This window comes from Eptesicus fuscus, chromosome 20 (genome assembly GCF_027574615.1).
Source record: "Eptesicus fuscus isolate TK198812 chromosome 20, DD_ASM_mEF_20220401, whole genome shotgun sequence".
NCBI lineage: Eukaryota > Metazoa > Chordata > Mammalia > Chiroptera > Vespertilionidae > Eptesicus > Eptesicus fuscus.
This window is the reverse complement of record NC_072492.1, coordinates 51,598,500-51,613,599: the sequence shown is the minus strand read 5'-3', so window position 1 is coordinate 51,613,599 and position 15,100 is coordinate 51,598,500. Positions and strand designations below refer to the sequence as shown.

General features: G+C 54.4%; 2 protein-coding genes across 4 annotated transcripts in view; both read right to left on the bottom strand.

The window, feature by feature from the left end:
- Positions 1–4,427, bottom strand: part of TBCD (tubulin folding cofactor D) — a 103,553-nt gene extending 99,126 nt beyond the window's left edge. For 2 of the 3 annotated variants that reach the window (XM_008155108.3, XM_054709580.1), the window contains exons 1-3: positions 4,124–4,427; positions 2,060–2,110; positions 1,267–1,364 (exon numbers count right to left, since the gene is read on the bottom strand). In XM_008155108.3, coding sequence (XP_008153330.2) covers positions 1,267–1,364; positions 2,060–2,110; positions 4,124–4,319 — 345 coding nt within the window. In that variant the 5' untranslated portion in view covers positions 4,320–4,427. Of the gene's footprint in view, positions 1–1,266; positions 1,365–2,059; positions 2,111–3,554; positions 3,628–4,123 lie in introns of those variants that run through there. The other variant, XM_054709581.1, reaches the window with a different exon arrangement.
- Positions 4,428–6,325: 1,898 nt separating this feature from the next.
- On the bottom strand, positions 6,326–13,664 carry FN3K (fructosamine 3 kinase). The gene is made up of 6 exons (XM_054709582.1): positions 13,459–13,664; positions 12,166–12,317; positions 11,023–11,114; positions 10,573–10,655; positions 8,415–8,537; positions 6,326–6,739 (listed from the first exon to the last, which is right to left on the bottom strand). Exons 1-6 carry the CDS (start codon positions 13,597–13,599, stop codon positions 6,401–6,403), a joined length of 930 nt encoding a protein of 309 aa, XP_054565557.1. The 5' UTR covers positions 13,600–13,664; the 3' UTR covers positions 6,326–6,400.
- Positions 13,665–15,100: the final 1,436 nt, after the last annotated feature.

Sequence of the window (15,100 nt, the reverse complement as noted above, 5' to 3'; positions counted from 1 at the left end):
TCTCCCTTCCTCTCTTGAAATCAATAAAAATATATTTAAAAACAAATAAAATTTAAAAAATAAAAACTAATCAATAAATAAGTAAAAAATCACCACCTATGCCACCCAGTGATCAAAGAGAATTACATCATATTACAGTGATACGACTCATCGAGCTGCAGAGAAGTGTGCACCCTCACTGGCCACGAGCCTCTGTCCATCATACAGCAGGCATCACTGCAACATGTAGCCCAGAGAACCACAACCCCACCCTGAGAGGCTCTGCATCACTCCCATGGCGAAAATGCAAACAGGAAGTGCAGGCCAGCACACAGACATCACCTGGGAGCTTATCAGAACGCAGACTATCAGGCCCCACCCCCGGCACACTTATGAAGAACCTTCATTACAACAAGGTCCCCAGAAAACGCACCTGAACATTAAAGTCTGAGAAGTACTTTCGTTTCCATGTTTGTTTGCTTTTTCCTTGTAAAAAACTTTTCTGAATCAGTGTATTTCTCTCTCTCTCTATCTCTATTTCTAGTTAGGTGGTACCTGATCTACTCAAATGCAAATGATAAATACCTTGGATATTGTTGCAGCCAAAAGAACCCCTGGATCACTAAATATGGGACCCCAAAAATATGGTGAAATGAGAAAACAGCCCTTGCCGGTGTGGCCCAGTTGGTTGTGCGTCTTCCCATGCACTGAAAGGTTGCTGGTTTGATTCCCATTTAGGGCACATGCCCTGGTTTCAGGCTCAGCCCTCGGTAAGGGGCATGCAAGAGGCACCTAATGGACACCTGGCTCTCACGTCATTGCTTTTATCTCTCTCTCCCTCTCCAAAACTCAATTAAAAATTTTTTTAAAAAAAAAAAAGGGGGGGGGGGAATAAAACACACAACTTATGCCGAAGCCGGTTTGGCTCAGTGGATGGAGCGTCGGCCTGCGGACTCAAGGGTCCCAGGTTCGATTCCGGTCAGGGGCATGTGCCTTGGTTGCGGGCACATCCCCGGTGGGGGGTGTGCAGGAGGCAGCTGATCGATGTTTCTCTCTCATCGATGTTTCTGGCTCTCTGTCCCTCTCTCTTCCTCTCTGTAAAGGATCGGTGAAATATATTTAAAAAAAAAAAAAAAAACACACAATTTATGTGTGAAAACCATCTTTCCCAAGAAAAAACATTTTGGAAGGTAACTTCTGGACCAGGTATATTAAGAAAGTGTTGTCGAAAAAAAAACAAAGTTTAAAGAGTGTTCTGTCAACTATAAAGTGCAATGCAAATGTTACCTTGGTGATGATGTAAAGAAATTTAAAAGCCAGATGTACGAGGTCAGCTGGAGATGTCTTATCTTGCACTATTTCCAACAACAAGTTCATCATCCATTCTAGAGAAAAAGAGATACAAAACATTTGCTATAAAATTAAACATTAAAACAAAATGCCCAAGGAAAAAGGGGTTAATTTAGGCAAATTACAGAGCAAAAACTGACAACTGAAAGGAGAACTTGACAAACTATAGTTAAAGATTTCTATACTCCTCTCAGATTCAATAGAACGGGTGAGAAGAAAATCAGTAAGGACATGATCAACCCAACAGATGCAGAAAATGCATCTGACAAAATTCCGCATCATTCTGTAATAAAAACTCTCAACAAAGTGGGAATAGAGGGAACATATCTCAACATAGTAAAGGCCATATATGACAAGGCCATAGCTAATATCTCCCCCAGCCAGGTTATCAACCAAGGATTAGTCTCTCGCCTGCGACAGGAGTTCAGAAAGCTTACCTTCTACAAACCTTTCGGTTACTTCAAGAACAGCACCAGTCCACTTTTTAGAAGTCACAGGTGTGCACACTAAGGCTGACTCTTCCTGCCTACACATTCCGGTTCACATCGTTAAACCTCACAGCCCTGCTAACAAGTAAGACCCAGGCACTTCATCCTGACACCCTCTGCTGGCAAGCAGGCACACACACGCACAAGCATGCGCACACACACGCACAAGCCTGCGTGCGCACCAAAGCTTCTGTGGTCATCAGGAACTGGTGACAAAATCAGAGTCAGCAGCCTGTTCTTACCAAGGTGCGGGTCCAACAGGTGAGGCTGCTGCTGGTACTTGTCCATTATCACTAAAGACAAGAACGTGAGCATTAATATCCCCAAGACCAACATGCACAGGCGCCTCAGAACCCTCCATTTCCCTCCCGGGCCCCAGCCCGTGCAGCTCCCAAGGCCACAGGTCACCCGGGTGAGCGCCTCGGGGCCACTGCATCCCGGCCTCCTGCTCTTGGCCTGCTGGGCACACCTTCCTCCCCGGGCCTTCTCCCCCCTCCTCAGACCTTCTTCTACAGCCCGGCTTAGTTCTCCCTTCATTAAACACACCTTCCGCTCCTTTAAGGTCCCGTCCAACATTCCCCAGCCAGGGGCAGTCACGCTGCGCCAACTGGCAGATCTCCTTATCCCCACGTGCCCCCAGCCCCTCCCAGCCTCACCGCAGAGCCTCCTTCACACCAGGCTCCTGCACGGGGCCTGGTTTCTACTCCTCCCGGAAGGCGCAACGGCTACCAGAGGCAATGGCCACCTCACCTGCACACACCTCCACATGTGACCACTTCCCAGGAATGGGAGAGAGGCTTTCCCTGGCCCCTGGACACCCGCCTCACCCTCACCCAGATAGTTCTGTACACAAGATCCTGTTAGTGCTGATGCTGACACACACCCCTCCCCCCCCCAGCCACAGACTCGCCCACGGGCACTGGGTCCCTGGGTTCGAATCCTGGTGGGGGCCAAGCGCCTAACCAGGCGTCCTCACACTACGGCCCGCGGGCCACATGCGGGTGTTTTTGCCATTTTTTTTACTTCAAAATAAGATGTGTGCAGTGTGCACAGGAATTTGTTCATAGTTTTTTTAAACTATAGTCCGGCCCTCCAACGGTCTGAGGGACAGTGAACTGGCCCCCGTTTAAAAAGTTTGCGGCCCTAAGCACATGCTGCGTCCACGCAGCCGGCCACAGAGCCCCTCGCGTGAACTCAGAGGCCCACAAACGTGGTTTTACTGAATTACACAAAACCCTAGGTCACGAGCTCTGGGGTCCTGAGGAACCGTTTCATTACCCAAGACAGACAAAGCTGCAGACTCAGGACCCCGCCATGAGCGCTGCCCACCACCCCACGCTCCCTGGAGAGGCTCCTGCACGGGGCTCCCCGGCCTGTCTGCTGGGGTGTCCCCGGGACCGCAGGCCGCACAAAGCCCCGCCGCCCAGCGGCCAGGTGCTGCGCCTTCCGTGACCGGAGCTGTGTTCTGCGGGGTCCGGGGTCCGGTGACAGCAGGCGGAGTGCGGAGAAGACACAGGAGGTGCCCGCGGGGCTCAGTGGTTGAGCATCGCCCTCTGAACCAGGAGGTCAAGGTTCAATTCCCGGTGAGGGCACATGCCCGCTCCATCCCCAGTGTGGGGCGTGCAGGAGGCAGCCAGGCCAGGATTTCCTCTCATCACCGATGTTTCTCTCTCTCTCCCTCTCCCTTCCTCTCTGAAACCAATACAAATAAGAAGACGCCGGAGGTGAGTCCGTTACCCGCCGGGGAGACATCCGGGCGGGCTTCAGGAGACTCCTGTCCTCCGGGGACCAGCCCGGCAGGCACCCCAGGCGCCGCCGCACCTCAGCCGACCAGGAGGGCACACGGCTCCGCGGGCACCGGAACGAGGGACCGGGACGGGCACCAGGCCCAGCCGGCCCAGCGCCACCCTGTCCTCCCGTGAGCTGCAGCCGGGGAGACTTCTGCAAAGTAACGGACAGCTTCCCTCCCTAACTCGGCTCCGGGAGGGGGGGTGGGACTGTTTTCGGCTGCGGAGGGTTTTGCTGCGCACCTGCCGCTCCCCACCCACCCGCGCTCCCACTCCCTGCCCTGGCTGTGGCCCCGGCTGAGGCCGCAGGGCGGGGTGCGGGCCCAGGAGGGGGGTCCGGCCCCCAGGACCACCCCGCGTCCTCGCCCAGATCGTGCGCAGCACGGGCTCTCCCGGGGGGGGGAGGGGGGGGCGTGTCTGGGAGCCGGTGCCGCCAGCAGCCGAGGCGGTCACGGGTCCCGCCCCAGAGCCTCTTCCCGCCCGCGCACCCGCGTGGGCCGGCGCTCGGGCCGCACGCACCTCGGAACCGCTGCAGGGCGCTCTCCCGCGCCGCGCAGTCCCCGAGCACCTCGGGCAGGCGGCCCAGCAGCGCGCGCGTCTCCGCGCTGTCGCCGAAAGCCTCGAAGGTGCCGCCGCGGGCCGGGGCCCCGTCCTCCGGCGAGTCCTCCGGCGAGTCCTCCGGGGCGCCCGCGGCCGGGTCCTGACCCACGCCCATCCTCGGCGCTGAGGCGGAGCCGCCGCGGTAAGTCAGCGGGATGCGAGCGCGGACGGCGCGGTGGCGGCTGGGCTGAGACGGGCGAGGGAGCCGCGAAGCGAGGGGCCGACGCAGACCCCGCCCTGTGACCTCCGACCTCACGCGCTGGCCCCGCTACGGTGCGCGCCGGTCGTCAGAGCGAGGAGCGGGGGCGGGGCCGGGAGAACCGCGCCCAGAAGGCCTGCAGCCGGGGCGCGTGCGCAGTGGAGTCCGAGCGGGCCCGGGTTTGGGCCGTGGAGGGAGAGGAGTCAACAGGGGGGGTCTGGGCCGTGGAGGGGGCGGAGTCAATGGGGAGGTTTGGGCCGTGGAGGGGGCGGAGTCAATGTAGGGGGGGTCTGGGCCGTGGAGGGGGCGGAGTCAATGGAGGGGGGTCTGGGCCGTGGAGGGGGCGGAGTCAAGGGGGGGTCTGGGCCCGTGGAAGGGGCGGAGTCAACGGGGGGATCTGGGCCCGTGGAGGGGGCGGAGTCAAGGGGGGTCTGGGCCGGCGAAGGGGGCGGAGTCAAGGGGGGTCTGGGCCGGCGAAGGGGGCGGAGTCAACGGGGGGTCTGGGCCCGTGGAGGGGGCGGAGTCCAGAGCTCTGGGCCTGCGGGTGGGGCGGGGTCGGGGTCTCCCTGGCTCTGCCCACGATGGCAGTTTGTATTTGAGACCGTCAGGTGTTGGGAAGGAAGCGTTTGGGGTGGACTTCCTTCTAGAAAGCTTTCAACAGGCTCCTGTGTCTGCGTTGGGAACGAATCCCGCTGGAGTCTACAGGCGCACTTTACAGAAAAGGGACATTTGGGCGCTGGACGAATGAATGGGTAATTTTTCCAGAAGTAGTAAACACGTGGTCCTCTGACTTTAGAGACACACACACAGGTGGCCATGATGCCCTGAGACCCTGCAGGCACCGCCTGTCCCCAGGCAGAGACCTTCAACCGTGACAGCCCTGACATCCTGAACCAACAGGCCATGTGGACATCCCAACCCCCTGAACACCACAGACATCCCAGCTGTGGGGCGCACCCCACTGCCCAAGGCTCTCTCCCAGCCTTCCGCCTCCTCTTTATCCAGAGGAAAACACACTGGCTGCAAAATGGGGAGAAGTAGAGAGGCTGGGCAGTGGCTGCAGCCCAAATGCCAGTCCCCACAACATTGGGGGCCCTTCCTTGCATCTGTCTCACCTTAAGGGTGGACTTGAAGCCCCCTCACTCAGCCCCAGAGATGCTGCTTAGGAAGTGGGGCACAGCCCAGCTGGTGTGGATCAGTGGTTGAGCATCAACCAATGAACCAGGAGGCCATGGTTCAATTCCTGGTGAGGGCACATGCCTGGATTGCAGGCTCAATCCCCAGTGTGGGGTGTGCAGGAGGCAGCCAATAGATGATTCACATCATCGATGTGTGTGTGTTTTTCTCTCTCTCTCTCTCTCCCTTTCCCTTCCTCTCTGAAATCAATATATTAAACTATATATTAAAAATATATTTTAGCCCTAGCTGGTTTGGCTCAGTGGATAGAGTGGTGGCCTGCGGACTGAAGGGTCGGTCCCAGGTTCAATTCCACTCAAGGGCACATGCCTGGGTTGTGGGCTTGATCCCCAGTAGGAGGCGTGCAGGAGACAGCCAGTCAGTGAATCTCTTTCATCATTGATGTTTCTCTCTCCCTCTCCCTTCCTCTCTGAAGTCAATAAAAATATATTTAAAACTCATGGGGCACAACTCATGGTTCCCCACACTGCCTGAGCTAAAACAGGAGGATGGGGCACCATTTTCTGCCTAAGCAAACCCCAAATCTATGTGAGTTTCTATACAATTACGATGAAAATATCCAAACTTCAAACATCCCCCAGGCTGTGGTATGTCAAGAGCCCGTTGGAGCCCTTTCAGGTGGTCTGGGCACCCTGTAAACTAGCCCAAGTGCATGGAGGGTGCAGACTCAGTTAAGACTCACAGCAGTTCCGTCCCCGAAGCCCCCACTGGCTTTATTAGCCCCTGCAGCCGCCTCTGCTGTTGCTGCCCCTGGTGTTTGCTAAGCGGGCGGGCAGGCGGGCCGGGACACGGGTGGGCTGCTACTTGAGAAGCTTCCTCAGGGTGCCCAGGGTCGGGCCCCTGTACTCCCTCCCAAAGTGGTTCCAGTGGTTCAGGTAGTTAAAGAGCTGGTAGAGCAGCTGCCGCTGGTCGAAGCCTGGAGCCTTGGGGATCTTCTGGTGGTAGGCGGTGAAGAAGGACCTGGGGAAGCCACCGAACATCGAGGCAATTGCCAGTTCAAACTCAGAGTGGCCATAGAAGGACGCTGGGTCGTAAACAAGGGGTCCCGAGTTGTCCTCGGCCACGTTTCCCGACCAGAGATCCCCGTGGAGAAGTGCAGGGACAATATCTAGGCCCCTAAACAGATCCGGGATCTTCACCTAAGGAAATGATATTGGACACACAGTTATGGGACTGTGAGCCACGGTTTCCTCAGGCAACACGGGGAACGATGGCAAAGATGGCCTCGTGTTTGTTCCGTGTCAAAGCAAGCCCAGGGCAGTGGCACTTGGTCTCACTATCGACTAGACTCAGGCCAGAAGCTCCATGACACCAGTGATTTACATACGGTGTCAAACCCCAGAGGTGATGGTTTTATCTCCTGTGAATAGAAACCTGAACTGTATAACCTGAGTGAAGGTGTTTTTTTTGTACCTAACTTAGCAAACTTTCTCCACTGTTCTTTTATTTCACATCACACCTCTTTTGTATCCCATCGGTTACGTCATTAAAGAGTTAAATAAGCCCAGAGGGTGTGGCTCAGTGGTTGAGACTCCATTTCAGGCTTCATCCCCAGTAGGGGGCGTGCAGGAGGCAACTGATCAGTGAGTCTCTCTCATCATTGATGTTTCTATCTCTCTCTCTCCCTCTCCCTTCCTCTCTGAAATCAATAAAAAATATTTTTTTTAAAAGAGTTAAATAAGCCGAAACCGGTTTGGCTCAGTGGATAGAGCATCGGCCTGCGGACTCAAAGGTCCCGGGTTCGATTCCAGGTCAAGGGCATGTACCTTGGTTGCGGGCACATCCCCAGTAGGGGGTGTGCAGGAGGCAGCTGGTCGATGTTTCTCTCTCATCGATGTTTCTAACTCTCTATCCCTCTCTCTTCCTCTCTGTAAAAAATCAATAAAATATATTTTTTTAAAAAAAGAGTTAAATAATAGTTCTTCAATGCATGCTCTAGATTGACCTGAGAGTTCTGTTTTTCACATTTTGGGTGTTGCTTTGAAACCAGTCCCTCAGGCATCTTCTGCCCACATCTGCTCTAAGACGTAAAACATTCATGCAGAAAAGGGTAAAAGTGGGCAAGAAAGTAATAGTAAAAAAAAAAAAAGAACTTGCCGAAACCGGTTTGGCTCAGTGGATGGGCCGTCGGCCTGCGGACTCCAGGGTCCCAGGTTCGATTTCGGTCGGGGGCATGTACCTTGGTTGTGGGCACGTCCCCGGTGGGGGGGTGTGCAGGAGGCAGCTGATCGATGTTTCTCTCTCATCAATGTTTCTAGCTCTCTATCCCTCTCTCTTCCTCTCTGTAAAAAATCAATAAAATATTTAAAAAAAAAAAAAAAGAACTTTAGCTGAAACCAGTTTGGCTCAGTGGATATAGTGTCGGCCTGCAGACTGAAGGGTCCCGGGTTCGATTCCGGTCGGGGGCATGTACCTTGGTTGCGGGCACATCCCCAGTGCGGGGTGTGCAGGAGGTGGCTGATGGATGTTTCTAGCTCTCTATCCCTCTCCCTTCCTCTCTGTAAAAAATCAATAAAATATATTTTTAAAAAAAAAAGAAAGTAATAGTAAATGCCACCATGTATGATCCCAGTACCTGTGTTTCACATGAGAACCCAGTGACCTCGGGGGTCACAGGTACACTCGGGGGCCGAGAGTATGTCCTCAGGCCCCACTCCCTTCCCCGTGTCCCCATCAGGCCAAGAGGCGCCATGTGTCCTGGACTTGAGCAGCTCCTTTCCAGGGCTCAGTGGTCCCCACTCCAGAGGGCCCCACATAGATGTGGCGGCTCACAGGGGGACAGCCCCTCTCTCAGAGAATACCTGCTGTGCCCACCTGTAGCTGCGACCAGAGATCTCGTGCCTCTCGATCAGCATAGTCCTTCTCAATGAGATCCAGCTGTGCTTGGAGCCGGTGCCGGGTGAAGAAGGTCGACCAGTCGTCCTGCCACTCATTCACCTGGGCAGCAAGGGAAAGGAGGCAGATGCTGCAGGTGGTGGTCACAGGGCAGTTATACACGTGATTTGCCTAAACCCTAGTCCCGTGGTCGGCAAACTGCGGCTCGCGAGCCACATGCGGCTCTTTGGCCCCTTGAGTGTAGCTCTTCCACAAAATACCACGGCCTGGGCGAGTCTATTTTGAAGAAGTGGCGTTAGAAGAAGTTTAAGTTTAAAAAATTTGGCTCTCAAAAGAAATTTCAATCGTTGTGCTGTTGATATTTGGCTCTGCTGACTAATGAGTTTGCCAACCACTGCCCTAGATCAACCACTAAAAGAACACAGCCTCAGAGGGTGGTGGGAGGTAATCAACCAAAGACCTTGTATGCATATATGCATGACCCATGGACACACAGAACAGGGGGCGGTGAGGGCCTGGGCAGGCTGGAGAGGGCCAATGGGGGGGAAAGGGGAACATAGGTAATACTTGCAACAATAAAGAAATATTGTTTTAAAAAAAAAGAGATGCAGCCCTAACTGGTTTGGCTCAGTGGATAGAGCGTCAGCCTGCAGACTGAAGGGTCCCAGGTTTGGTTCCGGTCAAGGGCTGTACTTTGGTTGCAGGCATATCCCCAGTAGGGGGTGTGCAGGAGGCAGCTAATTGATGTTTCTAACTCTCTATCCCTCTCCCTTCCTCTCTGTATAAAAACCAATAAAATATATTTTTTAAAAAGAGAGAGATGCAAAGAGCTATTTGCCACCAAATAATAATAATAAAATTGAATGCAATGTGTTCATAATTTCATATGTATTATTTATGATATTATAGTACTTCTTAAAGTAAAATAAATAAAACTAAGAAATTAAAATAAATAAATCCTATATAACAAAAGCCTAATATGCAAATGGTCCCCTTGACCAGGAGTTTGACCAGGGATGGGGCTGGTGGTGGTGGCAGGCAGCCGGGGGAAGGGAAGCGCCCCGGCTGGCAGCCAGCAGCTGCTAGGGACCCTACCCATGCACGAATTTCATGCACTGGGCCTGTAGTAAATAAAAGAACACAGCAATCTGGAAACAGGCCAAGTGCCCATCAATACATGAGTGGATTTAAAAAAGCTGTAGCACATTTGTACCATGGAATACTATGCAGCAGGAAAAAAGGATCTTTTATCCTTTGAGACAGCATGGAGGGACCTGGAGAGTATCATGCTAAGTGAAATAAGTCCTAGGGCAGTGGTCAGCAAACTGCGGCTCGTGAGCCACATGCGGCTCGCGAGCCGCGGTTTGCCGCTCTGTTGACTAATGAGTTTGCCGACCACTGGGATAGGGGCTTAATCACAAGGAACAACAACAGCCTGTAATTATTGGAATCGAGAGTCTAGGTCAGTGGTCGGCAAACTCATTAGTCAACAGAGCGGCAAACCGTGGCTCGCGAGCCGCATGTGGCTCACGAGCCGCAGTTTGCCGACCACTGTCCTAGGGCCTTCTTGTCCTAGCACAAGGAGGTGGGCCTGGTTGTCCTCCCATCCCCCTTTCCTGGCTGAGCTGCAGCTGACCTAAGTTGGCTTGTTGATCCTGTAGTTTGAAGAAACACTCGAGGGCTATCTGTGCCCCTCACAGACCATCCCTTCTCATCTACTTCAGACCTTAGGGTTCTTGAAAAGCCACTGTATGAGGTCAACCACGTCTTTGGAGACCCCGCAGCTCTTCAACTCAACACCTGAAGCAGGACGAGCCACACTCAGCCACGTTTGTTGGGACCACGATGACTGCTGGCTCCATTCATCCTGTGCCCTCCTGAAATATGGCCTTCGCACCTGCTGTTCCCTCTGCTTAGAATGCTCTTCCACCTGCCCCACGGCTTCCCACCACCACCAAGCTCAACGCCCTCATCCCAGGTACACAGCTCACCCTTTGCTTTTAGGAATCAGGTGGTCAATCTCCCAGGTGTGCCAGGACTGGCACCCTGTCACTACAAGGGAAGGGGTGCCCAACATGAGGGTGTAGGGAACGGCCCTCAGCTAAGCAAGCACGTGCATCCTAACCCCGGCACTCACCTGCGGGATGAAGCCACAGCACGTCACCGTGTGGAAGCCAAACTTGGTCACATGCTGGGGCTCAGCATCCTCGGCCCTCCGGCCTATCAACAGGAAGAGATGTGGTCTTTCCTTTAAATCCAGACCCCGACAGAGAGTCAGGACAGGCCTGGCTGCCCTGCTGGAATGTGTGTGATATGAGAATGTACCACTCCCACTAGCAATTAGATAGCACGTGAGTCAGCCAGGACACAGCCTCAGCACAGACGGCAGGGCTGGGTATAAAAGAGGTCAGGAGCCAATTCTACTTGCTTATCGACTCCATCAAATTCCTACTTAACAATCGCATTTTCCCACTGAGTGTAGAAGGAGATGGCGTGCAATCCAACCTGTTACGGAAATGTCACCCTGGGCAGAAGGCCAGGGTGGATGCCACTGGGTCAAGGGCGTACGAAGGCAATCTGAACGCACCCACTGTGTTCGCCTCCTCCCTCAACTTGTCCCGGAGCTTCTGGTTGTAAAGGTGCAAATCTGCCACCTGTTCTCCAAGTCTCCAAGCCTGACTGTGGAGAGAAGAAATGCAGCCATTAAAATAAGAAATAGCAACAATCTGCCAGCACGTTCTATTTTAGGAATATTTTAATACCTAAAAACTACTTTCCACGCCACAACAAATGAAAAATGAATGGCAGGCAGCGACCCTTTCCAAAAAACAGTGTAAAATCACCAAGAGTGGGGAAGCAGGTAGGCATCAACAGAAGCTTTAGGAAGTACTGAGAATTATAAGACAAATGTTCAAAAGGTAACGTTAAGTTAAAAACCATCTCCCAGCGGACGCTTTCCCCCTCCCCACGTGGGAGTCTGAGCTTGTTCTTCAATAAATTTCCACCTTTGCTATAAAAACAAACAAACAACTAACAAAAAACCATCTCCCAGTTTTGGGGGTTTTTTAAATATATTTTTTTATTGATTTCAGAGATAGAGGGAGAGGGAGAAACATCAGTGATGACAGAGAATCCTTGCTTGGCTGCCTCCTGCACGCCCCCTACTGGGAATTGAGCCCACAACCCAGGCATGTGCCCAGACCAGGAATCGGACCGGGAATCAAACCATGGTTCATAGGTTGACGCTCAACCACTGAGCCAGGCCAGCCAGGCTTATCATTGATGTTTCTCTCTCCCTCCCTCTCCCTTCCTCTCTGAAATCAATAAGATATACTAGAAGAAAAAAAGAATGACAGGTGGGAACCCTGCCCCTGGTAACGCCACCTAGTTATGTGGGCAGCTCAGCAAGAGGCTGCTCCCTCTCTCTCTCTCTCTCTCTCTCTCTCTCTCTCTCTCTCTTTCTCTCTCTCTCTCTCTCTCTCACACACACACACACACACACTCTCTCTCTCTCACACACACACACTCTCTCTCTCTCTCACACACACACACACACACACACACACTCTCTCTCTCACACACACACACACTCTCTCTCTCTCTCTCACACACACACACACACACACACTCACACACACACACACTCTCTCTCTCTCTCTCTCTCACACACACACACACTCTCTCTCTCTCACACACACACACACACACACTCTCTCTGTCTCTCTCTTACCTGTTCAAGCTCCTCATCTTCAGGTGCTCCATCACGAAGGCTGCCCCACCCCCGGGCAGGTCGATAACCTTGATGGGCCGAGGGGCCCGCACCGTGCCCGTGCTCCGGAGGGCCTCCAGGCTTGCCTCCTCCCCCTCAAACATCTGCCGGGCCTGTGTCCAGAACACCACCGTGAGCTCCCACTCCAGCAGGGCCTCTGCAGCCAGGCTGTGGCTCACAGCCCTCACAGAAGCCACCGCACGGGATCGTAAGCACCCAGGACCACCAGTTACTGAAAATGGGTTCCTGTGGGTGGGGCTTATCATTCTGAGACATTTGGGTTCTGAAATCAGACTCCTCAACAGTTCTGGTGCCCACAAAGCAGGGATGCTGGATCAGCCCCCACCCCCTGTCCACCCGGCCGTGGACAGTGCTGCAGGGTGTCCGAAGGGGTCTCTCTGGGCCCCTCAGCCCACAGGCAGCACCCCACCACTGCTGGGTACATGCACTGTAGCTAACTCTCTCCACTTGGTTTTTTGTTTTGTTTGAAATTGATTTCAGAGAGGAAGGGAGAGGGAGAGGGAGAGAGAAAGAAACATCAATGATGAGAGAGAATCATTGATCAGCTGCCTCCGGCACGCCCCACACTTGGCATGGAGCCTGAAAACCAGGCATGTGCCCTGAGGGAGAACTGAACCATGACCTTCTGGTTTATAGGTCAGTGCTCAACCACTGAGCCACACCAGCCGGGCTAACTCTCTCCGCTTGTAAAGTGTTTTATCCGTGTGTATTTAACAGAAATAGGGTAAGCCGGGGATGAAAACCAGATCCAAACACAAGCAGGGCCTGTGAGTAGAGGGGACTGGAGTCTGGCCCTTGGGGTGCCTGGGGTCCTGGCTTCCTTCCTGCCTCTTCACACCTGGTGAAGAGGCCGGGAGCTTGGGGAAACCTGACCTCAGAGCTGGGGCAGGAGAGTGGCAGAAGCAGCCCAGTCTCCAAGCCTCACCTCCCCCATGCTTGGTGGGTGGAGACATTAAACCAAACAACGGAGGTGAAAGGACCAGAATTAATCCTGCAGCGGGTGAAATCCCGTAGGGGATCCCGCAGATCATGCTCGAGCCCTGTGGCCTGCAGGTGTCCGGTTCAAGGCCACTGGCTGCCCCGGGTCAGTGGCGCCAGGCCTGACGCAGGAAAGGCCATTCGTGCCCGCGCCCCCTGCCCCGCGTCCCCCTTCCGCGCGCCCCATCCCCTCTATCCGCCCCCTCTCCCCTTTCCACGCCATCCCCACCCTCTCCCCCTCTCCAGTCCCCGCACCTGAGCCCTGCGGTTGACCTTGACAAACACAGGCCCAGCGTCAGTGTCGTAGGAGTGCCCCTCGCTGATGCAGCCCCCGCCAGAGCGCCCCAAGGCGCGCAGGGTCGCGGTGCGCAGCTCAGAGCGCAGCAGTTGCTCCATGGGGGCGGGGGACACTCGGAACTCGGGGACCAGGGGAGGCCAGGGGGACGCGAAGAGGGACCCAGGATGGTGCCGACTGCCCAGCCAGGGACGCGAGCTTGCCGCTGCCAAGGCCGCTGCGCACGGGGAAGGCGACTGGGACTGGTCCGCGGGGCCAGCGAGCTCTGAACGCCCGGGCTCCGGCCTCCCAGGCTCCGCCTCCCAGGAGGGGTGAGGAGGGAGAAGCGGGGGAGGGAGGGAAGGGAAGGGAGGGGGGAAAGGGAGGGAGGGAAGGAAAGGAAGGAGGGAGGGAGAGGGGGGAGGGTAGAGAGAGGACGGCTTCCAAGGGGGGGCAGAAGCGGGGCGGTGCTCTCCCCATGCGTCTGCAGTTAGTGTACCTGGACAGTCCAGGTTGGGGGTTCACCCACTGGGGGCGCTCACGGGCCCTAGAGGCAGGGCCTGACCTCCCTGCACAGAGGTTCCAGGAGCCCTCCCAGGACGTGAACCCCTCCCACTCAGCCCTGGAGAGGCCCAGTCTGAGGCCTGGCTAGGTCTCCCACTGACCAGACAAGGCTGGGGCTCTCAACCACGTCCTGCCAGGCCCAGGCACTGCCCAGGGGCACCCACTGCTGGCCTTGCCTTTGCTCATCGGGGCACCTGGTGCCCATCAGCAAGACAGAGGCAGCTCTGGAGCTGCTGATACCAGGCAAGGCGGTTGACCCCACCCACGTGGGACTCCTGATTACAGAGACCACAGCTATGGGGAGGAACTTTATTTTTTAATTATTTTTTAAAATATATTTTATTGATTTTCTACAGAGAGGAAGGGAGAGGGATAGAGAGTTAGAAACATCGATGAGAGAGAAACATCGATCAGCTGCCTCCTGCACACCTCCTACTGGGGATGTGCCCGCAACCAAGGTACATGCCCTTGACTGGAATCGAACCTGGGACCCTTCAGTCCGCAGGCCGACGCTCTATCCACTGAGCCACACCGGTCAGGGCTTAAATTATTTTTTAAAAATATTTTTATTGATTTCAGAGAAGAAGGGAGAGGGAGAAAGAGATAGAAACATCCATGATGAGAATCATCAATTAGCTGCCTCCTGAGCACCCCACACTAGGGATCGAGCCTGAAACCCGGGCATGTGCCCTGACCAAGAATCTAACTGTGACCTCCTGGTTCATAGGTCAACATTCAACCCCTGAGCCACACCAGCTGGGCTTTACTTATTTTCTTTATTCACCATTTGACTGTCTTCTATACCTTATACCACAGCACAACACAGGCATTACACTGTTATTATTACAAATCTTTTTAAAAAATATATTTGTATTTATTTCAGAGAGGAAGGGAGAGGGAGAGATAGAAACATCAATTCAGTTAAGCACCACCTGCCTCTGTGCCTCTCCCCCCCCCTCTCTCCTTGGGGTGCACTCTCACCTGTGGCCTCCCTCCCACGTGCCACTGTAGCGTGTCTCCCTGTTCTTGTTAACAGCCGGGGAAAGCTCAGGCCCAGCT

What these genes read in the sequence shown, in the direction of transcription:
- FN3K (XM_054709582.1), bottom strand. Translation starts at nt 13,599, where the DNA reads ATGGAGCAACTGCTGCGCTCTGAGCTGCGCACCGCGACCCTGCGCGCC. An exon ending in AGGTCAACCGCAGGGCTCAG is followed by an intron (nt 12,318 to 13,458) that starts GTGCGGGGACTG and finishes TTCTGGACACAG; the next exon opens with GCCCGGCAGATGTTTGAGGG. An exon ending in GCTGTGGCTTCATCCCGCAG is followed by an intron (nt 8,538 to 10,572) that starts GTGAGTGCCGGG and finishes CTTGCTGCCCAG; the next exon opens with GTGAATGAGTGGCAGGACGA.